We start from the raw sequence: 23,852 nt of genomic DNA, 5'->3' as shown, positions 1-23,852 counted from the left end.
TGAACGATTTAGAATCATGACCACATTTTGGGCACTTGCAGCTCTTCGCTCTTTCCTACACTCCAGCTCAGTAGATGGCGGTATGCATCTTTCAGTGATACAAAACCCCTTCAACACACAGTAGAAAAAGATCTGAAGAAGTTAGGGGCAGATGTAGGAACGCGGTTGGCACACACGGGTAGGTGTACGGAAACAAATGAGGTATACGTCGAAAGATAAAGCTCTGTAATTGATACATAGCTATCACTCGCATCTGATCAATAAATTAGCTAGCTAACAGATGTGGATCTGATATCGCGATGATCGGTCTTATCAGCATGTAGGTACCGTTTGCTGCTCAGATATCTAGACATGACAATTAGAGCTATTTGGCTAACCTTGCACAGCCTTTTTGTGCTTTGGGTTGTTGTCGAGAGTGAACCTCAATAAACGATGACTGTCTAGATTCACATATCATCTAGCTAGACACGTGTGATCCATTATTAGCTTGCTACCTTTATTAGCTACCTTCCTTTGGTGATAATCTAGCTCGGTAGCTAGCGAGCCAAGGAACTTAATCAAGGATTGTGGGTTGGCTGCATGGACGCTGTATGTAAAGGGGTGTGCAGAGTTGTTGCTTTTTCACTGCTACTAGAGGGAGCAAAAACGGAACCTCAGTGTAACTTAAGCAATTTACAGGTAGCAATAACGGCACAATGCATTATTAGCGGTTGAACATTGTGCAGGGCTTGTTGAGTCTCAGGTCCACTCTCAGGTCCACTTGCGGATGTGATCCCTTGTTTCCTACCCGTAGACAACTGGAAAATGACGAAGAAAAAAAGGCAGGATGATTTTCAAAAAGTCAAACTTAAGGTTGGCAAAAGGAAGCCAAAGCCGGATAATGCGACTGATGTCAACTTCAGGACTAAAGGCATCCGTCTACCAGAGCAGCTGAAGCGAGATGGCAGTGGGCCGACCACCCACCGGCAGCTCAGCATTAAAGTAAGTCGTGTGCAAGGGAGGACCAGAGCCCAAATTTTTATTAGCTTGTCCCGCGCTCTGCAATTCCTCTGTCAGTTCCTCAAACAGCCTCTGCAAATCGAGGGAGCCTTTATTTCAAACCTTAACTTTCATGACGTTTAGTCATGCATGTTGGGCATAGGTGTGTGAGATTAGGTTTTGCTCTGTAGCGTCAGTTACATTGTATGAAGCCATTTGCCAGTGTCTCTTAAACAGCTAGATTGACAGTGCAAGGGTAAGGAGAGTATGAGAGCTATGGACAGTTGATTACAGTTGCAAAAGCTGTTTTATATTCATTTTATGTACTTGCATAGCACAACCCCTTATCCAGAGCAACATGGAACTGCACCAGTATCACTGGACTACAGTAAATGCTACAGTCACCACCAAGTCATGAGGCTGCCACAGCTACTCCACCCAAGCTGTAACATGATTGTCTGCATCTGCTAAATGACAATAATGTGAACGTGTCCGCTTAGTGGCTGCCTGTGCCTCTTGCAGGATCTCCTGTCCCAGCTGCACCACTACAGCGGCGGGGTGAAGCAGGGAGCCCTGGCGGGCCTGCGGGAGCTCCTGTCCCTGCACCCGCACCTCCTGGAGCAGCACCTGTCCAGCGTGCTGAGCGAGGCGGCCGCCGTCTTCACCGACAAGGACGCGGCGGTGCGGGCGGCGGCCGTGCGGCTCCTGCGCTTCGTGGCGCAGTGCGTGCCGGCCGAGCGCGCCGCGCCCTTCTTCCCGCTGCTCAGCGCGCACCTGACGTGCGCCATGACGCACATCGTGGAGGGTATCCAGGAGGACGCTCTGCGGGTGCTGGACGTGCTGCTGGAGCACTACCCGGCCCTGCTCGCCGCCCGCTGCACCGTGCTCCTGCGCAACTTCCTGGAGCTCATCTCCCAGCGGCGGCTGTCGCGGGCGGGGAAGTCGGCCGAGGAGCGCAAGCCCGGCGGCGGGGCCTGGGCGCTGTCCGTCAACCCCGGCCGCACCGTCAGCAGCCAGCAGTGGAGGCTGACGGTGCTCACCAGGTAAGACCAGTGTCTCTGTTTCATTGCGTCTGTCACTAGTGACGTGTAAACTCAATCTAACCTGATACTTTGAGGAAAAGCACAATCGTGGTCTGGTCACCTTGGATCGAAAAGGGGTAGGAGGGAGAAAGGGCACATAACACCTAGCTAATTCTGGTTTTCCTTGTAGCAGATACTCTACATGCTGTATTTTGGGAGTATGTGCATTATATTGACAGGAGGCAGTGGCCCAGTCAATAAAGTGAGAACTGCACTTGCTTGGTAAATACTTAATTGAAAAGTAGTCATGAATCACTTTAATGTGACAGAGTAATTATTGATATTTTTGACTCAGGCTCTATTCCTCTATTCTTCTCTACTGGTGGCAGCAGTGTGGCATAGTGGTAAGGAGCAGGGCTCAGAACCGAGCAGTTTGGGGGGTTGATTCCCTGCTGGGGCAGTGCTGTTATTGCCTCAATAAAATATCCAGTTGTATAAGTGGATGACATGTAAAATTGTAAAATGTAAGTCACGTTGGATAAGAGTGCCTGCTAAATGTAATAATTTATTCCCTTAAGATACCATATATAAAATATATATGGTGATAAGATGTCAGCATTTTGGCTTTTTCCTTACCTGTGACTGTCTCACACGCCCCCCACCCTTAGGCTGGGGTGCTTCCTGCAGGCCGTGGTGGACGAGCGGCCGTCGGAGGAGAGGGGGACCCCCGGGGGATTCCTGGATGGAGAGGAGAAGGGCCGCTGTGGTGTGACCCCGCTGGAGCTCACCTGGGCGGAGCACACGCTCAAAAAGGGCGGTCTGCAGGTGTTCGAGAACTCCGGCGCTCAGCCCACAGCAATATCTTCCTTCAGACTCAGGTACGACTGTGGAACCCTAACAGATTTACACACCCACAGAAGCCTCCCAGTCAGGGCACAACTCACTACACATGTCTCAAAAGCAGAGAAGTCTGAAGAGCAAGATGATAAGTGTGCGACTTGAAACATTGTCTCTCGGTCGCACTAATTTCTCTCAGTTTATATCACAGTCAGTTTCCATTGCCGTTAGCGGCTTTATGTCACACAAAATGATGATAAACCCAAATGATAAAGGAATGCACCTTCTAAAGCATGAGGTTATCTAGTCTGAGCCTCAGAGCATGTCGCAGTTCAGTGCCTGTGACTCAGGCTCGGTATGGTGGACTTAAGGTGTCGTCCAAAGTAAATTTAAGTTAATTTAAGTCAAGGATGTACTGCTTGAAGGTAGTATCCTTCTTTTTCAAAAGGAATCTGTCAATTTCTGATAACTGATAGTCTAAAGGTTATCTTTAGACTATCAGTTATTGGTGTAACTTTTTTTCTGATTACTACCAAGTTTTGCTTCTGAATGTGAAAGAAATGATTGTCTTTCTGTGTGAATGTGTGTGCACTGTAGGCCTGAAACAGAGCCTGGAGCTGGAGTTGCGGAAGGGCTGCTGTCAGCAGAGACCGTGAGAGGATTCGCATCTACTTTAGTACCCTTGCTGCTGGAGGTGTGGGTGGAGGCCTCGACGAGCGAACAGGGCAAAACGGACAGTGCCCACCTGCTTGGCCCTGAAGCCATGTCACTCATGTACCAAGTCCTGACCATCCTGCAGCTCCTACGCTGCCTTACTCCAGAGCGCCACCAACAGGATGATCTGGTAAATGTGCCAGCACAGAATATCGATGTCAAGCCCTGGCTGAGAAGACAGAACTATAATTGTGTGGTGAAACACTATAATAGCATGTTCTCAGTTAGATAGGCAGTTGCATAGTTACAATGCAAATTTACCTTTAAAGTATGTCACTCCTGTTCCTCTTACTGAGTTGACTTGTGATAAACCTCTGTTTCTCCCTCTCCTTGATGTTAGGATGCCTGGTTCCGCAGCTCATACCTAAATGACTTCAAGCACCACTTCATGAAGAACTTCCCCTATGGTCTGCTGGACGTGGCAAAGCACAAGAAGAAGGGGGAGATGAAGAGGTAAAGGTGGGGCTTAGGAGGGCGGGGCCGAGTGATTGCGGTTAGGGTTGGGGGTGGAATTTTGATGAGCATTATGGGCCCGGGCCCGGGCCCAGCTGGCGGGGCCTGGAACAGGGGCAGGGATGAGGTAACTGCGAATTGACCGCAGCCTGACCGCAGTCTTGGTGTTCGCAGGACCAAGCAGCAGCAGGTGGCGGGGGCGGCGGGTGGGGCCAGCGTGGAGCCCCTGGCGCTGAACCTGACGCTGTGCCAGGTGATGGTGTCGCTGAGCGCCCCCTCGCAGGGCGGGCAGGACGCCGAGTGGCTGGGGCCCATCAGGGGCTTTGTGAGGGAGACCCTGTCCAGCGGAGTGAAGCTGAGCTCCAAGCACCTGGCCGCCCTGCTGGAGGTGGTGTGGAAGCTGGTGCTCACGCACAGGAGCAGAGGTGAGGCCTGAACGGGACGGGCAGGGGTGAGGGGGGGAGGCCACTTAAAGCAGCGGAAGCTGAGGAAGCCACTAAAAGCAATCTGGAATTACCCAGTTTGCCTGTCAGTGCCCAGGTGTAACATGCATGAATGGTTACAAGGCACTGATGTGCATTTCCCATGTGCAGATGTGGGTTTCCTGTGTGCTGAAGTCTGTTTCCCTTGTGTTTCCTTGCGCTAATGTGCATTTCCTGTGCACTGCTGTGTGTTTCCTGCATGCTGACGTGCTTTTCCTGTTTTCTGCATGCCTTCCCCTCGCTCTGATGTGTGTTTCCCATGTGTTTCCCGTACTGTGACGCGCGTTTCCTGTGCTCCGGCAGCGGTGACAGAGGAGCTCCTGCAGGCGGTGCACATGCAGTACCAGCAGAGGAACCTGACCCTCCCCGTCCGCACGCTGCTGCTCCGCTTCTTCAGCCGCCTCTACCTGCAGGAGCACCAGGCTCAGCCCCACATCGCCAGGTATCGTTACACACCCCTCTGTCTGCGTCACACACCCCTCTGTCTGCGTCACACACCCCTCTGTCTGCGTCACACACTCCTCTGTCTGCGTCACACACACCTCTGTCTGCGTCACACACCCCTCTGTCTGCGTCACACACCCCTCTGTCTGCGTCACACACCCCTCTGTCTGCCTCACACACCCCTCTGTCTGAAACACGCTCCCTCTCACACACCCCTCTGTCTGCGTCACACACCCCCCTGTTTGCGTCACACACTCCTCTGTCTGCGTCACACACCCCTCTGTCTGAAACACGCTCCCTCTCACACACCCCTCTGTCTGAAACACGCTCCCTCTTACACACCCTTCTGTCTGAAACACGCTCCCTCTCACACACCCTTCTGTCTGAAACACGCTCCCTCTCACACACCCCTCTGTCTACGTCACACACCCCTCTGTCTACGTCACACACCCCTCTGTCTGCATCACACACCCCTCTGTCTACGTCACACACCCCTCTGTCTGCATCACATGCCCCCACTTTTTGAACCACAATGTTCCTACACTTTTCGCACACCCCCTCTTTCTGCATCAGTCCTTTCCTGTACCTTTCACACACCCCCTCTTTCTCTGTCACACACCCCTACTGTCCCCCTACTGTTTCACCCAGCCCTCCTCCAGGGTTCACACACATTCTTTGAAACCCTTTAAAGTACCAGGTTTAGAGTGTGGCAGTTTCAAGTTTGCAAAAGAGCTTGAACATTACACACAGGATGTGATTCTTTTTCCTCGTTGTGCATTTAGCAAAAACTCTTCCTCCTCTATACACTCATACATGCCCTGTGCAGCAAATCTTAATCTGTTGTGAATGTGATGACACTGCTGACCTATATTTCAAAGCACAAAGTGTTCCCCTTTAACACAGTGTTTGGGCATGAAGTAGCACTTGGCTAATGGCACTCCTACCATTTGTAATGATTAGTGAATTGCAGCAACAGTCATCTACATAAATCAGCTTCAGCAAGCCAACATACCAGGGTGTGTCAAAGTGCCTGGACACAGAAAGCTTGATCTAAAAAGGATCTAACTCAGCACATAGCTTTTTGCTAAAATCTACCCTGATTGGTACTGGTATTGGGAATGGAGTCTGCATTCAAGCTGTACAAAAGATCATTGAGAAATGAAGGTGTGACCTGTTCTCAAAGGTCCTTGGAAAATGTATGGATCGTCCTATAAAGTCGTTGGAAACTGTGACTTTCCCTTTAATGTCATTGGAAACTGTGAACTGTCCTTTAAGGTCTTTGGAAACTGTATCAATTGTCTTTTCAGGTCCTCAGAGACAGTGTGAATCGTCATTTAAGGCCATTGGAAACTGAATTGTCCTCTATGGTCCTTGGAGGCAGTGTGAATTGTCCTTTAAGACCTTGTGAAAAGGCTTTAGATTCGACTTTAGAAATGCTTTTCAAACCCTGCCCGTATCCCCTCTTTCACACACCCTCCTTGGCTCCATCAGACACCCCCCTGTATCCTCTTTCACACACCCCTCCTTTGCCCTCCTCCCCAGCTCAGAATTCTGCCGAGGGTGTGAATGTTCACCTCACCGTGTTGCCTGGTTTCCCCTCACCCGCAGGAGCAAGGTGCTCTCCCGTTGGCTGGCTGCGCTGCCCCTGCAGCTGGTGCAGCTGGGCTCACGGAACCCCCACCTGTCTGCGCAGCTGCTGCAGACCGTTCAGGCGGCAGCCGCGTGGAAGAACAAGGACCTGCTGCAGAGCCTGCAGACGCACGCCTGCAGACTCTATGGTAAGGGAGAGACTTTGTGGTATGGAATAGAATCTGTGGTAAAGTGGAGAATCTGTGGTACGGAATAGGCTCTGTGATAAAGAAGAGGATCTATGGTACAAAACAGACTATGGTAAAAAAGAGAATTTATGGTACAGAATAGACTCTGTGGTAAAGGGGAGAATCTATGCTGTTGAAGAAAGCCTATGGTATGGTGTGGTAACGAACAGGGGGCGGGGCCAGTCAGTCCAAGAGTCCTCCCACATCTGTGTTCAGGTCATCTCTAAGGGCAGCAGTTGGAGTAATGGGTACAGGTGAGTTTCCTATTCTGTATGTATTATTGACATCTGTATTGTTAACAATCAGAATCTCGTACTGATTCATTCTGTAAATTCTAGAAATTTGGCTGACCATGCAGTGTAAAGTTTTACTCTGTAGTGCATAGTGCGGTTATCTTCTTCGTCCTGCAAAACTGTAAGATTTCTTGACGAGCTCCTCACACTGAGTGTGATCCAAGGTGAGTGTGATCCTACAGATGCAGGGTTATTAGCACGCATTACCCGGCTAGTTTTAACCCCTTCGTGCATACGATCAAACGGGTGTGATCGTTCCAGAGTGGTCCCTTCAGTGTACGGTCAGATTAGATTAGATTAGAACGCCTATTGAAGTGATGCAACAATGCAATATTCATTCTAAGATGCATGCTTTTCACGTAAAAACGTTCCACAAATGTAAAATGATTATTTATTTTTGGATGCAGATTCGCATAAGCAGCATATGCGATGTAAGCAGCATAACACAGTTCTGACTCTCAAATCGGAAAAATTCCAGCTAACATTAGCAAAAATAAAGTATATGAATATTTGCTATGTGTAATTTATATCTTATTATGTATTCTTAAAATTATATTTCTAAATATTATTATGACGTCACAACCAATATAGAACAGCAGGTGTGCACAAGATGAAATGTCACGCTGGGGGGCAGTTGGAAACATTTTTGAACTTGCGTGCGAAAGCGTTTTAAAAAAAAATCAGTCAGATTTAGCATGGTTTTGTGGAACTAATTTTGTCAGCCGTCAGGCACTTTTCAGGCTATTAGGGCTATTAAGAAGCTTGCAGTGATGAAAATAGCTAAATTCAAAGTGACATAGAATGAAGGTTATTACTTGGAGAATGTATTTCAATTTGACTAACGTGTTAGGATAGTGTGACATCAAAGCAGCTGTATGTAACCTGGGTTGTAGGCGGAAAGCAGACCAGTTAAACGTTGTGTTGCTGTCCTGTTTCTGGGGTAACTTAAAAGAGATGGACAAATCATAAGGTACCACTTAATCAATTGCAATATTGTACTTCATTACATTCACACCAAGGAATGCAACACATTGGTCTGTGTCATCTGGTGATAGCCACTAGGGGACAGCGGATTGCAAAACCCCCAGTCTATGTTTAGAGTTATGAGGCTCCTTTATACCCTACCTCCTTTGCTTCTAACATGTCACCACTGAGGAAGACCAACCATGTTTTAAAGTGTATTGCCGATATACACAGTCTAAAGGTTGTGTCGCAGGTGTTCTGACTGTAAAGCCAGGTAGAGTCCTCCTCTTCCCCTACCCTATCACTTCTTTGCTGAGCCGGAGGGAGGTGCTCTTTCTGTCGTGGGCTTTAAGCTTCTGCGGTGGGCAGGTGTCTGGGAGAGGGCACTTTATTGCCTTTGCTCCCTTCAGCGTGGTGTCGTCATCCCATCAGCAGAGCTGTGAAGTTACGAGTCAGCAGTAGTAATGTACTGTCCAGACATCCTTGTTTATTCAGTTTTTTAAAGCACAGTCCTGGTGTTAGAGCATGCCCATAGTACTGTTCACCTGGGGTGGGTTTTCCTGAGATCCCCGAGGTGTGTTTTAACTGTTTGTCCACCTCGTTGAGTAACGACTCTGAGATTGAAATTGCCAGGCAGGAAAGGCTCCTGTCATTACCCAGTAGGATTTTACTGGCCCTTTTACCTACTGTTTTTGCCATGCATCCTGGGGAACCCCCCCCCCCCCCCCAGTTGCTTGGTTTAGTATTCCTTCAGTTTGGGGATTCCTTGCACAATATCCTTTTTTTTCCTGGGCAAACGGCTTGAGTAGTTTCCAAACTGTGCATAAAGGGAGAATCCAACTGTAAACAAAAGAAACGCCAGCGTTTTGGAAAATTTTTCTTCTGTGCAAACAGTGCAGAATTCTCAGACTAAACAGGACACACATTTAAGCGTCTTCATTAGCTGCTTAATGTTTGTCAAGATGTACTAGCATGACGTGAACATTGATTTGGTACTCAGAATATGTCCTTAAATGGCTGAAGCGTCATGCAGCCCAGGCAGTCTGTCCCTTTGCCAAAGGAAGGCCCACACAAGTAAATGTGTGGGAGGTCACCTGGACAGGGATATCAGCTGAAACTTCCAGGGGGCATCAAGGTCCGTGAGAATTGCGTCAACAAGAAGCCTGTTGCTTTTTTGGAAGCCACCCCCCCCCCCCCCCCCAACAGTAGTGCAGTTGGGTTATGGGCCTTTGGGGGGGGGGGTTGAAGTCTTCCGCACCCCCTTCCATGCCTGGACTGCTAATTTGGAACAGCCTGAGGGCGTATTTGTGGTGAGAGGAAGAGAGAAAGAGAGAGAGTGGCAGGGGGAAGGGGGGCAGCAGGATAGCTAGGTGGTGTTTTTTTTTCACAGGGAAGGTAGGTGGTTGTGGGAGGGGTGGATTTTGGGAGGACGGGGAGGGTTACCACTGCCGACCCTCGCCCGTCTGCACACGCCTCACCTCTCATGTCCCCTGTTTACTCAAACGCCGGCACTCTGCACGTTGAGCAGATGGCCCGGCAGAGCTGGGGGGGGGGGGGGGGGGGGTTGTGCGGGCGGCAGGAAAGCGCAGTGATATAAGCGTACTGAGAGCTCGCGTTTCACTCATCACAAGATGCCTTTTGTCTGCCGGGCTGTGACATCAGCAAAGTGCGTAAGCGGATAATTTGTCTCTATCTGTGATCATTAAAGGAGGTGGGGGAGGGGGGGGGGTTGCTGTGGGCAGGAAGAGGAGTAGCCCTAGGTCCTGAGTCTCTTTCCCTCCCCTCCACCACAGAGTGGGCTTTTTATCTGGAGGAGTTGTGGTAATGCGGCCATGCGGTCAGAAGGGGGAGCTCTATATCCATATTAGTTTTTGAACAAGGTAATTGCTTTTGGCTAAGGGTGTTAGAAACCACAGTCAGTATGTATTATGTGTATATAATGTGAAGTAATTTTGCAAATTTTCATTTATTTTTGATTTGTTTCTGGTTGTCCTATGCACTTTTATACAGTTTTGGTATTCCATGGATCAGTATGTGAACTTTTCATATGCTGAAACTTCAAGTGGATGAGTTTTTAACACTGTATTTAAAAATGTCCTCAGTATTATTAGCTAGCGTGTTCATCTTCTGACCGTCATATGGGGTGGCTGTAGCCTGAGCTGTGATGTCTCTGCAGATCCACAGGAGGGCAGTGTGGTGCTGTTGCCGGCAGAGTCCCAGCAGCGCCTGGTTCAGCTGGTGTACTTCCTGCCCCTTCTGCCCGCCGACCTGCTGTCCTGCCTGAGCCGCTGCTGCACCACGGGCCGCGTCTCCGCCAGCCTGGCCACCTCGCTCGTCCGCCTGGTGCACATCAGGTACCTGCGCCTCTCCGAAACCCACCCGCCCCTGTGACCCCCCCCCCCCCCCGCCTCTCCCTTCGCCTGCCCCAATCTCCCTCTCTACCCACTGACCCGAAAAATCCCATCGTCACCGATCTGCAACATTGTCCCATTCGCCATCAGAAAACACAGCGTGTGGTACCATATATATTAATCAAAGGTCGACATGTAGGAGTGTGATATTTCAGTCATTTTAACACATCATACACATGACTTCAAAGCCATTAGTGTATCAGCCGGCCTTCAACACAGTGACACAGACACGACAGGTTTACATAACCAGGCACAGAAAAAGGTGCGTTTCCATTTCTCTGGAGAACCTCCCCCCCCCCCCCCCCCCCCCCCCCCCCCCGGGCAGGCGCTGTGGTGGTTGGCACTGAGCGGGACTCCAGACGGGAGCTCCCAGCTGTCTGGAGAATTTAGCGGAGGGCCTGTCGTCCCCGGTTACCGAGAGGAGACAGGAGCCGGCGAGTTTTCCCTGCTAATGGAATCAAACAATTTGGCCCAATCAGGGAGCGGCGAGGGGCATGGCGCGGGATCAATGCGGAGCCGCACACGGGCCCTTGTTGTCCAATTTCTCCCATTAGGCTGTGACTGGACGCACTTGTTGAGCCGTAATGGCCCTCAACAAAGCGCTCACTCACAGCGCCCTGAGAGTTCAGACCAGTCTAACCGGCCCTGACGTTTATAGTATTTTAAACCCTCATCTTTCTCCGCGCTGCCAAAATCGCCCATTGATTTTTAGATGTTGGTGTTTATTACAGGGGTGAAGATTGCATGTGTGAGGATTATATTCCCTCTGTCTTCTACATCGTGCCTTACACAGGGTTTGTGTGCGTGTGTGTGCGTGTGTGTGCGTGTGTGTGCGTGTGTGTGCGTGTGTGCGCGCGTGTGTGTGTGTGTGTGTGTGTGTGTGTGTGAGAGAGACCTAACGTTGCATAGGAAGTATGTCCTGACTGTGTGTTACCTGTGAGTGGAAAAAGAGCCTGCATTGATCCGGTGAGCAGAACACCAGCCGAGCGATCGATTTTGTCATGTTGTGGACTGTTTGCACACCGGATAAGCAATTCCACTGTAGTTCACTCTCCCGCCGCGCGCCAATTCCAGATTAAGTGTGTGAAGGAGAGTGTTTGAGTGGCTGTGTGTGTGTGTGTGTGGTCATATATGTAGCAGAGAACAGGAGCGGTTTGAAAGCACGGTCTTCTATGCAGGGTAAAATGCTTTGAGCCATTTCATATGTGAGGATGCTTCTGTCTTCTCCCGAATCTGAGGGGGGAGGGGGGAGGGGGGGGGGGCGCCCACACCTCCCACACCTCCCACACCTCTCCCCATGGTGTCCCACTCTTCCCCTCTTGCATTAGTGCATCTCCAGTGGCAAGTGTGTGATTGACAGCATGTGCATGGGTGCGGCCCACTGCATGATGGGAGCCTGGGGCTGTAGGTCGAGCGTGTGTGTGCGTGTGAGCGTATGTTTATGAATGTGCGCATGTCGGTGGTGGTGCGTACGTGCATACGTGTGTGAATGTGCGCGTGTCTGTGCGTGACGAAGAGGGGTGACTGAATGGCGCACTGTCCGCAGCCCTCTCCACTGCATCCCCTGCCCCCAGGGTCTCTCTGGTCTCTCCCCGGTCTTACTGACACGGTCACCTCAGCTTCATGCCTTTGTGACGTCTGTGGTATGGAGAGCGGGGACTTCTGGGTAATCCCTTTGATCCTAGCCCTCAAATCTACATCTGATCTAATGTCAGCCGCAGAGCGATGGCCGGGGGGGCATCCGATTCCAAACATCTCGCGTTCCGTGTAAAACAACTTCAATGACTTCTTTGGTTTCCTCTGGGGTAGCCAACCCTGGCAGCGGTGACACTGTTGTACCCCAGATGGCCATTAGAGGGCAGTGTTGCCCCAACCACAGCTTCTCTGTCATTAGTGCTGTTTTGTGTGGATGTGGTGTGTAGTGTTGAGGACTATGTTGGGGGAAACTCACAATTCAACCTACAACAAAAGCAAAATGACATGACATCTGCCCAGTGCGTATGCCATTGTCCAGAGGTTTTTTGTCACTTGCTTAGCTTTATACATTGGAGGGGGTTTGAAAACGGCACAATAAGTGCTGCATCAGGTCTATTACATGATTTAACATTTTTTAATACCTAAAATGTAGATCGTTCCCAGTGCTTGCGAAGACGTGAAGCTCAATGCCTTGGTCAAAATGTGTCACGTTGTTAAAAAAAAAAAAAGCAGTCGGATTCAAGCATCAAGACTCCTTTGAAAACTGTGTAAAGAGCAGTCAGATTCAGCAGCAGGTTAAGCCCTCATCACTCTCTCGGTGCTCGGACACGTTTAGATTTCAGCAGAGGACCGATGGCTACTTGTTTACAAAGCTTCCCAGAATCTGCCACACATCGATTTGGCCGTTCCGTATATTCGGATAAACACGTCCTTCATGCTGCATGGCAGGTATTATTCAGTAGTTTGTAAAGGAGGAGTGACTTTTTAAAGGTGTCATTGGTTTCTAGTATCTGATAGGTTTCCCATTGGCTGCTGAGCTGTGCAGTTGAACTGAGCATGCTGGAACGTGGAGAGACTCTGGCTGGAATGAAGAAGAGACGAAAAAGTCTGTGAAAGTGTTATCGTGGAGGACAGATCCTTTTACCGTTCACAACAGCCCTCCCTTCATTAGCACTTGTCTTCTTAGTGCATAGAGCAAGGAGACCACAGGGAAGATTCACGTAAAGTATTTGCACTGGTATTCATTGTGGAATGAACAAAGGTCTCTGGCTCCGTGTGGCTGTTTTTGTCCCCTCAGGCTCCGGTGTGAGCCTGTACCTTATGTAACATAAGGTCTCATAATCTTGAAGTATCTGGAATGTCACTGTCCAGACACTGATATTCAATCTAGTAAAATTCTGGAATATTACTGTCCTCACAATGATATTCCACCCAGTGGAATTCCGGAATATTACTATCCACACGGTGATATTGGTCGTATTCCAGAATATTCTGTCCAAGAGGGGATTGAAGGATGGCCTCTGCACAGCCTGACTAAACTCCCACCTGGCCTTCCTCACCAGTTCTTTCAGCACGGCTGTGGAGCGAGAGGGAGGGTGGAAAACCGATGTTCTGCCGTTTCGCCATGGTCTCTGTGTTGTTTCAGTGTGCCCCGGGCGGGCGCCAGGCCTCGGCTCTCTTTGGCCGCGAGTCAGAGCGCGCCATGCGCCGACCACATCTGTCCCTCTCTGCGTAACTCCGTGAGGTAATCCGCCGACCGCACAGAGGAGGGAGGAGCAGGGGGGAGGGGCGGTGACCCCCACGCTGTGCCCATGTCACTGGGGCACTGTTATACAAACCAGGGTGTGGAGGGGGGGGTGGGGGCGTGGGGGGGGGGGGGGGGGCATGAAAGAGGGCCTTTCTGGAAGCACAAAGGAGCCTTTTGGGAAGCTGGCTCTGATGGGACAGAGGATATCAGCCAACCTGCACGTGTCCCGGAGCCTGTTGTGTAAATCCACCCGCAGACCATGCTCTCAATTAGGGACAAAAAATTGAATAAACGTTTAAAAAAAAAAAAAAAAAATTTTTTTTTCCCCCTTCCTTTTTCAGTTGAGGTCTGTGACCCAGTTGTGTGTCTGCGTTGGGTAACGGGGCGGGTGTCACGAGAAGCAGCAAGACGTCCTCATTTGCCTGCCCGGTGCAAATAGGTCTCTGCTTCCCCTTTTTTTGCAAATCCTGTCAGAGAAAAAATAAGCACGAACCTACTCCGTAGCATTGACCTGCTCCATATCTGCACCATGTATGTAACAGTAAAAAAATTAAAAGCTCAAGACGTACCAGTGTTGACTAATCCCACTTTTAAGTTTTTGTGAAAAGGTAAGAAACACTCAGAAAGGATCCCCAGAAACAGTTTGGTTTAAGATACCAAGCAGCTAAATGGCCACATTGCTGGGCAACTTCCCATTGGTTTCATTCCTCTAGTTTCCATAAAAGCGGACTGGGGTCCATACGTGAAATCAGTTTAGACAGAGAGGCTGGGTGGTGATATAACAGGTACTCACTAGATCACTAAGTCATTCCATGGAAAGTGGCCTCCCTGAGGATGAGTCTGTGCCTTTCATTGTCTCAACATCAAAAGAAGGGGGTCGGTGTTTGTGACCTCCTGCCATCTTCACAAATATTTGTTCAACCCCATGATTGTAGTTGTACTTAAAAAGTTCACCGTGGTTTTGTTGGTAGTGTGTTCCACCTTTGGCTTGTTGTTCTGTTGGTCCCTCCCTTCGCGAGAGTTTGAGAGCGTGCGTGTGTACTGTGTGTGTGTAAGACACCCGTCTCAGTTCTCTCATTCACATCGCCGCTCCCCGACTGCGTCATACGCCGCGTCATACGTGACACGCGCGGCGCCCTGAAACTGTGATCCTGCGCTCGGAGGAAAGGGAGGCGCTATCGGGTCACGGTTTAAATTTAGACTGACATTATTAGATGCATCCCGCCGTAATCCGAGAGCGGATCAGCGGCGAGGCGTAGCAGGGGAGAAACGCAGCGGCGTGGGCGGCGGAGGCCCGGCCGTAACCGTAGCAGCCGCGGTCCTGGCGCAAGCCGGCGGGAAGGGCTCCATTGAGGGGAGCAGTGTGGCCCCGCCCCTCAGATCCACATGCATATATGGCCCCGGGGGGGAGGGGGAATTGATCGGCTCGCTTTTCGCCTAATCCTCCCGCTCCCCATTCACGCTCTGGCCTTGTGGTTTGGCACCGTCCCTGAAAGCCGAATTAGCGTGTGCAGGACCTCTGCCTCTGTACCGAATCCTCAATTTACTTCAGCCTCGTGGAAGTGTCCTGTTTCACCCCCCCCCCCCCTCGATTCACCCCCCACTTCGGTTCCTGTTCCATTCCTACCACAGCAAGGGCATTCATGTTTTTCAAAAGCACTCAAAAGCACGCTACTGTTCAAGCTCGCTGTCGCAAAGCTTACGCCAGTTTTTGAGGTTTCGGATGTCCTCCATGACGTTGTCGCTGTTATTGCAAGAGAGGCTTTACAGTATTGTTTTTCCCCCAAAGTTGAAAACATACACGGAGAAGCTGCCATTTCTAGAATTGTGGAATATCTTAGCTTGACCCAGATTTTAAACTCCTGCCTTGCCGAACTGCTGGCATTTAGCGTGATTCGGCACAATCCTGGAGGTGTCAACCTGTATTTTTATGACAGAGAAAGGCCAAGTTGTCCTTTAAAACGAATGGCATTTACATTATGAGTGGCTGTTCTACTTTTCATTGAATATGTTTTATATTGAGAGTCATTTTAGGGACCTTGCATGTGTGTTCACTAACCTCAGTATTTTATAAGAAATGTTTTTCAAGATCAGCAACACCAGGAAAAGCAGTTATTAAGACATACTGACGTACTGCCTGTTTTTAAACAAATATCTGAATGTTGAAGACATTTAAAAAATATGCCGTTTTGAACTCCTTGTTCAGGTGTTGCTGAGGTCCTTAAATTCGCGATATGTGTGAAAGCTGCCCATTGGTTCCTAGTGACCTCTTGACCCCTTGTGTCTCCCTCTCTTGCCACATCGCAGGTCCTCTCTGTGCGGCTGGTCGGCAGGCAGGCAGGAAGTGGCCGTGAGTGACGTGGACTACTTCAGCTTCCTGTTCTCCACCCTCACAGGTAAGCCTCGTCAGGCGTGCTCCCCGCAGCCACCCTCTCCGGGGTTCTGGAAAAGCCGAATCCTCAGCTCCCCGAGGAGACAGCGGAGCAGGTTGACGGGTGTTGAGTGTGGTGCGTCCCAATGACACGCGCGTGGCTGTTTTTTTGTCCCCTCTCTGCGCAGGGTTCTCCTCTGACAAGCTGGCAACTCTGCAGCAGGCCGGGGAGGACGTGGCACTGCCTCCCTCGCCCCTCTCGCCCCTCAGCCTGTACCCCACCCCGCTGGAGCAGTTCAACCACCACTGGGTCCTGGTGGAGGTGGGCACCCCCCTCCCCCCAACACACACACACACACACACACACACACACACACACAGACACACACACGTGTATGTGCGCGTGGTGCATTCGACTACATTTCCATGCTGTTCTCAGAAAATTCTGTGAATTTCAGGCTCCAGGTAGAGCCGTGGATCATGTTTCAGAGCCTAGTCCTTGGTGTCCTTTAGTGCCTGCAGTTCCGCTGTTTGGACACATCCGTCCTCTTCTCCAGGCAGTTGACTCCATAGAAACGCTCCCTCATCCATGTGCATTCTAGCGAGTTAGTCCAAATCAGCAGTCCTTTTCTCAAATCCTGAAGAAAAGAACAATGGGACCAATGGTGATGCAGTACTGAGGACGACTATAATGAAGAGAATGAAATACTCCCTGTTTTGAGAGAAGGGGGTGAAGAACCTATCAAATGAGAGGGGGGTGTGGCTGATATCAGTGCCTCTGCCAGGGGGCTCATCGTTCAACCTAAGTGACCCTCGTCGGACCTCGAGCGTATGTGCCGAGTGAACCGTGCTGTTGACAGTGTTTGCCCATTTCTGTGGAACAAAGAGGGCAGATCACCCAGAATGCAACTCCCCCACCCCCACCCCCAGGGGGGCCCTGCTGTGTCATCAACTTGACTTCCTCCAGCCTGGTCTAGCCGAAACGGTGCCGATACTTAATTAGCAAATTAATTAATCAGACACTCTTCGGCTTAATTGCTCCTAATCAGCACGGCTGAAGCTCTCTGAAGCCTCGTCTCTGGCCGCAGGGAACGGCACTGAGACGGGCACCCTTATATAGGGCCAGGACCCCCGCTCTTCTTCCTCTACTTATGGGACTCTGTGTGAGAGAGACACAGGCAGGGTGCTGAAAGACAGAGCTCCACTGTGCATTTGTCCCTCATTTCCATCCCGATTTGGGATTGGTCAGACCATCGCAACACCCTGAGAGCCTGCACGGGAGCTCTGGGTGTAGGGAACGCAATCCTCCGACACACTTGCACAGCAACTGACTTTTTCACACTGCAAGTCACCCAGCGCACTACAGCGAAGTAAACACCAACTAGAGTATAGATGTGGCTGCAGTCAGGTAACCTGCAGCAACATGACAAGCCACAGGGTGTCTGAGACAACAGACCCTATCCCCAGCAGAACAATTTGTTCCACTACTGTGGGCTACTGGCTGTTGTCTGATGATGACACTGCAAGGACTGAACCTGGGCTGTGGGATGCGTTCAAGAGGGACACCTTGACCACTGAGCCACTCGGGTAGCCCCATACAACGTGACTTTTAACAGCCTGCATCTCCTGCTAAGGCCTCTGTCACTCCACATTTAGGCATCACAAAAAAACAAGGCACCGCTCTGAAATGCACAGAAATGAGAGATCGGCCGGTGCGCAGAGCAGCTGCAGAGAGACGGTCCGGAGATGCAGTTTGCATTCGCGGCACACGGCCGCGCGGTTCCCTCCCTCAGGTAGCTGGCTCGAGACACGACGGAGAGCGGGGGGAGCGGCGCGCTAGTGAAATTTTATCACAGCGCGCACGTCAAGGTGCTGTCTTTATTTCAATAACGCGGGGGGGAGAACGGGCCGGCGCGACCAGACGCCTGGTTATCAGGGCGCCTGTGGAAAGTGATAAATGCTAACGAACGCCGCTGGAAATGATTTGGGCCTGACATTTTTCCACGGAAATTAAACACGAACAAAACCCAGCCCCCGGGGGGGTAGCGGCGGCGGTGGTGTGTGGTGTGGGGGGTGGAGGGGTGGGGTGTGGGGGGGGGGGGGGGGGCGGACTGGTAGGGGAGGTCAACAAGAAATGATAATGTAAAAAGAAAGATCGCTAATTCGGCGCCACAATTAAAGGCGAAGTTTTTGACTTTTTCATTTCCACGTCGGAGTCAATCAGGCGCGGGCGGGTGAGAGCGATGGGAGCGGCGCACTGGACAGTTATTAAAGGGCGGAGCGCGTCGGCTCTAATTCTGCTAATGAGACCGTATTGTTCCGCCCGCTCGAATGCCAGCAGGTGTGGGTGTGTGGACCCCATGCCCCCCACGCCCCCCTCCACCTTTCACTGGAAATGTTGGACGGAAATGGAAATTAATGAAGGGAAAGTTAAGGAGCATTTTCTGACTCCCGAAAAAGTTTGCCGTGGCGCCCCTCCTAGGTCTGACGCCGGGTCGAGAGTTAGAGCCGCCGATGTTTTAATGCGCAGTTTGGCGCCGTCTGCAAGAATGATGAACGTGCCATTTGGAAAATGATGCTTGGTGGAACTTGGTTGTTGGCTCCGCTTGGTAGTCAAGAGTTGACCCTGAATTGCATAGGAGGGGAATTTTGTGACAGGTCTGAGGGATGCGGTTGTAGCCAGCCCAGCGTGGGTGGCGCAAGCTGAGCACGATGTCGCCATTTACCAGGGCGGCTGAGGTGACTGGGAAGAGTAACTCGAGGTCACCTGACTCCATTCCTGTCCTTTGACTTTGTTGGTGACTGTGGAACTGCTCCTTGTATTTTCTTTGGTAGTGACTTCTTTCCCGCTAATAGCACTGCTATGGGGAAACGGAGATAAAAGAAATCCAAATTAAATCTAAACAAAGATTACAGTCTGGACACTTTATGTTTGGGTTTATTTTTGATTTGGTTGTTTTTTTTTTTTTTTTTTTTTTTTTTAACTCTTTCCAGTTATGCCAAGGGCTCACGTCACCTCATAACTTCACCCTCAGGTTCCTAGTACAGGGATGCAGCATCCAGATGCATTAGGCCGCTGGGAACAAGGAGAAACCCTTTGGTTCACCTTGTTGCGCTCTTGCTTGAGCGCCTCCAGATTGGGACATGAGCGAACTCTCTGCCTCGCGTGTGAACCTGCCGACACGGCCCTCTGCTCAAACCACAGCCGCCGAGGGGGAACCCCTTTGTTTCCCTGGTCCATTCAGCATGCATCAAAAAAGCCCAACACAAAAAGAATAATTGTCTGATAAACAACAACCGTTCTTGGCAGGCTCCTTCCAAACGGGCGCTTCGGCTTCGATCCGCCGGAAAAAAAAAAAAAGCGCAAACCCCAGGCCAACCAACACCGCCGCTGGGGGGGTGGGGGGGGTGCAACTTGTTATTACCAATTAGGAGGTAATAATTTGAGGCTTTTCTAATCATCCTGTAATCTCGTTCCCTCCCTGATTAATGGCCGTCAATGGCTAATAATAAAAGGCAAATTGAATGACATGTGTGCGCGCTCTCATTGGTCCTGTAATCCAATCCCCGAGTAATGCCATTATTGTAATTCGATTTCACCCTCGTTACCTCACACGCGCACAGACTTATTTATTGTTTGTGTGCTCATAAAATATCGTTTAAAAAAAAAAAAAGCGAGGGAGGGGCGGTGCAGGGGGGGTGAGAGGGGGGCAGAAAGAGAAGCTCGGCTTGCGTCTAATTTGCGGAGTGTCAGCTCCAATTACTGCAGCACGGTCCCCCGGCCGGGGGTTTTTAACCCTTTGCTCCGGGGGGCTGAGCAGAGGAGGCTGCCTGCGTTCCCCCAGTGGCTGCAGCTCTGAAGGGGGATCTGTCTGTGGATTCCTTCCGCGTATAAATAGCACCCGGGGTCACTGGAAGCACTGTTTTTTGGTAATCTGGTTTTCTCTCCAGCGGCGTGCCTGGATGTCGGGACGGAGACGCTTTCTGTGACCCACTCCCCCGCATTCCGACGATAATTTGGCCGGTGCGTGTCTCTGAGCCAATTGAGCGTGCTTCAGCCTTATCAGATGTCCTCAGGGTCGTCCTGTACAGCCTGCGCATCTCCCACATCGACAGCCATTTAGATGCTTAATCACGGCAGTTTATTCTGATACCCATGCAAATAATTGTCTTGGTTGCAATTAGTTAATATGATGTTAAGAACCCCACTTTGGATCCTGTTTGCTAAGCATGCACAAGGAGGCAGACTGGCTGAGGGTCTGCAAGATCATCGAATCGCCCCCCTCCTAATACGGGACACTATAGCAGCTGCCATTTATTGGCTCTGGAGCCAGGTACTTGCACCTGGACTCCAGGGACACACCATTGACGGCTGTCTGTCTGTCCATCCGTCCCCTCACAGGAAGTGTGCCACTGCCTGGAGACCGTGGGTTCCCGCTCCCAGTGTTTCGACGTTCTGCAGAACGCCATCTGCAAGAACCTGGTGAGTCCGTCCTGATGTCAGAGGAGGACAGAGGAGGCCCTGAGGCTGAGGGCCGCTGAGGCTGAGGGCCGCTGCGGCTTCGTGTTTTGTTTTGTGAACGTTTTTTAAATACAAGTTCAGAGTGGGGGTGGGTTTGTGGGGGGGGGGGGGGGGGTGGTACGTGGAAAAAGTCCCGACATTTTCGGCAAGCAAGCGTTAATGAAGGGACTTTTTTTGTTTCTCTATGGCCTCGCATTTAAAATACGAAAACCACAACAACGATTTTCAGCACCCTTTTCGAGAGCGTCGGTCCTTCAGCTGCTCTTTGATGTTAACCCCCGAGCTCCTCGGTTTTGCTTTCGGTTGCCGCAAGGACGCCGCAGAATCGCAACGGTGACATAGAAAAACTGAAATTAGGCCAGTGAAAACAAAACGGTCATGGTGTCACCACTGAAGAATCTGATTTGGCAATGCAGTTCTTTTTCAGTTCAGATATTTTAAGTATTTAGAATGGAACATTGTTATTTATCTGAATAATGTCAATTTATATTGTTTTATCATTTCCATTACTAATACTAATAGTGCTACTGCTAGTAATAGTTTGAATATGAACTGTACTGTAATGCTTTTGAGATCCTATGTTATAGTATGTGCAGGGAAAACCATGAACTTGCATTTATTAAGTCAGTGACTTACTAGTATTGTGAAGCAGCTCAACATGTTATTTATATTTCCTGGGACCCAGTTGGACTGTCTCAGTCTGTGACATTATGTGCCTCTATTTGTGTTGTCCTTCCTCCCCTTTGATGTAATAAAGTATCCACAGCAAGTACTATTGTGTTGTGGGTGATAACCAGCTTAGCGGCAGATAACACAATTGCTGCTGCTTTCCAGTGACAGGAGAGGGAGGCCTCAACCACCAGATGGTGGGTGAAGCTGCCATGTGCTGTCAGTGACTCACTGTTTAGATCCAATCATAGCGCTTTGAGGCAGTGACTGACAGGACACGGTGGCTCCACCCACCTTCCGAGGGCTGTGCTCAGCAGCTAACCCTCTCCCGCTGCTGGGTTTCTCTGGGTCAGACGGGCCTGCAGGTGGTGCCGGACAGCATGGCGGCGGCGCTGCTGAGGGTGGTGTCGCGGCTCCTGGACCTGTCCTTCCTGCCCAATGAGGTGCTGCTCCGCTTCCTCAGCGACTGCTGCCTCAGTCTGCTGAGCCTGCTGGAGCAGGAGCAAGGCGTCCCGGACCACGCCGAGAAGAGGTAACCCCTCTCCCACAGCGCGCCTCTTCCTTGGTGCAGTGTCGTTGCCATTTCAAGGGCAGTGAGGCCTAGCCTGCTTTCTTGACACTGCTTGTTAAAGACACTTTCATCTGGAAAGGGTCATGCTGTTTATATTTGGCTGTCCATACTTGAATTACTCGTCTCTGATTGGGTATTGTCCTGTCTGTCACATATGGCTTTGGGTAAGGGTGGGGAAAATGCAGATACATGAATATTGTGGTTGGATCTCAGTTCTCACAGGAAAGCCACGCCCCCAAACTAAATTTGAATGTGTAATTCATTGTGTAGGCCAAACTGAGACAGGATGACCCTGTCTGGTAAGTATTCTGTACTACATATCTGTAGACTAAGTGCAGACTAAGTGAGACGGGCCTGTATACCAAACTCTGTGCTCGCTCCTGATTGACCAGAGATCAGCCGTCCGCAAGTCCATCCTGCATGAGCAGCACTGTGTACGTGACATCAGGAGACCTGAGATCAGTAGGGAGCGAGTGGGGACGCAGTCCAGCAGCAGGGCCCCGGTAAAGACTCTGTTATTCCCTCCCTGCAGCGAGGCGGTGCGGGGGGCGTGCCTGGCGGCGCTCAGCAGCGTCCCCCGGCTGCTGCGGCTGGTGCTGCAGTCGCTGCGCGTGGCGGACCTGTGCGAGGAGGAGTTCTCCCAGCTGGCCCAGACGCTGTCCTTCCTGCTGCGGCAGAGCCAGCTCCGCAACCACATGCTGGCCAACGCCGCACTCCTGCAGCACATCATCCAGGACCTGACGGTACGCCAGCGCGGGAAAGCCAGGCTTCATAAACCCTGTCTAGAGGTCTTAGTAAAGAGATAAAGTGAGGCTTCATGAACCCCGTCTGGGGGTTTTAGTAAAGATGGAAGGTGAGGCTTCATGAACCCCGTCTAGAGGCTTTAGTAAAGATGGAAGGTGAGGCTTCATCATCACCATAGTAGGTGGCGTTAGTATGTGCAGTCAGACCCTTGTCTTGTTTGAAGCAACCTAACTTCGCACTTTGGTCTCTACACTAACACAGTACAGTTGGCTCAAATGATGGTTCAACCTATTTTTGGGTTTCATGAGGCCTTGCGCTCCAATCACCTCACGCTCAGTGTAGGGCAAACTCAAGCCCTGGTCCCAGAGGGCCACAGCATCCAGACGTCTCTTTTGGAGTATCTGAATTGCCTCTCCTTAGCTTCCAGTTTGGCTAGCAATTTAATGGAAGTTGAAGCACCCCCCCAGCCCTGTGTTCTGACTGGCTGTGCCCTGATTGGGCATTCCCTGGATTGTCTGTGCTCTCTTTGGATGCTCCCTTGACTTGCTGTGCTGCGATTGGTTCTGTCTTGATTGATTGTGCTCTCATTGGTTGTGTCCTGATGGCTCTCCTCTGTTTGTGCAGCGCTACTGTCAGGGGGAGGCACAGGAGCAGTGGCTGACTGACCTGCTGTACTGCTACAGCGTCACCCTGTCCACGCACCGCGGGAACCTGGGGCTCCGGGACATTTACTGACCCCCTCCCGTCTCCTCTGCCGAAGTGTGGGGGAAGCTCAGTTCCTCCCGCCCCCTGGATTTACACCCGAAACATCAGACACCCTCGACTCCTGCCTCCCGTTCACCAGCCCGCCCTTTTCCTCCCTGCTGCTGGTGCTGTGTTCTGAGCATGTGCAGAGGAGGTCCTGTAGAAGTCATGCCTTTTTGTATCATTTCTGCGTTTGTCCCTACATGGAAAACAATCTTCTGCATTCTTTGTAATGAAGTCGTCCAGCTATCTAACAGCAACAATTTCTTCTTATTGGAAAACCTTGACAGAACAGTTTTTTTTTTTTTTTTTTTTAAATAAAATGCATCTAAGTAAATTCTTTCATTGCAATGTTGGATTTATTCAAGCAAAGGTATATAAAAGGTGTACAAGAATATGCACAACAGCATTATGAGGTATTCGTTCATAATTGCAAATTACTTGTGACAATCGAACTGTAGTGAACGGCAGACCTTGACATTCATCATTATAAGTTTGAACATATAAATACTGACAGGTCTCACTAAATAAGCATCAGTAAAATCTGTGCAAGAATAATGATATACATAAACAGGATATAAGACACAACATTGG

At 50.5% G+C, this 23,852-nt stretch overlaps 1 protein-coding gene across 2 annotated transcripts; it reads left to right on the top strand.

Moving 5' to 3' along the window:
- Positions 1 to 135: 135 nt before the first annotated feature.
- Positions 136 to 23,341, top strand: tex10 (testis expressed 10). Of its 2 annotated transcripts, none has more exons than XM_036539612.1 (16): positions 136 to 178; positions 794 to 981; positions 1,501 to 2,021; positions 2,669 to 2,878; positions 3,435 to 3,681; positions 3,892 to 4,004; positions 4,179 to 4,429; positions 4,790 to 4,928; positions 6,539 to 6,708; positions 10,180 to 10,357; positions 15,945 to 16,033; positions 16,197 to 16,330; positions 20,411 to 20,491; positions 21,553 to 21,731; positions 22,303 to 22,513; positions 23,139 to 23,341. In XM_036539612.1, exons 2-16 carry the CDS (start codon positions 805 to 807, stop codon positions 23,247 to 23,249), a joined length of 2,811 nt encoding a protein of 936 aa, XP_036395505.1. In that variant the 5' UTR covers positions 136 to 178; positions 794 to 804; the 3' UTR covers positions 23,250 to 23,341. The 2 variants fall into 2 exon arrangements, with proteins under 2 accessions (XP_036395505.1, XP_036395506.1); XM_036539613.1 differs by lacking the exon at positions 136 to 178 and adding an exon at positions 194 to 319.
- Positions 23,342 to 23,852: the final 511 nt, after the last annotated feature.

This window comes from Megalops cyprinoides, chromosome 10 (genome assembly GCF_013368585.1).
Source record: "Megalops cyprinoides isolate fMegCyp1 chromosome 10, fMegCyp1.pri, whole genome shotgun sequence".
NCBI lineage: Eukaryota > Metazoa > Chordata > Actinopteri > Elopiformes > Megalopidae > Megalops > Megalops cyprinoides.
The sequence above is the reverse complement of the archived record's forward strand: the minus strand, read 5'-3'. Positions and strand labels throughout refer to the sequence as shown.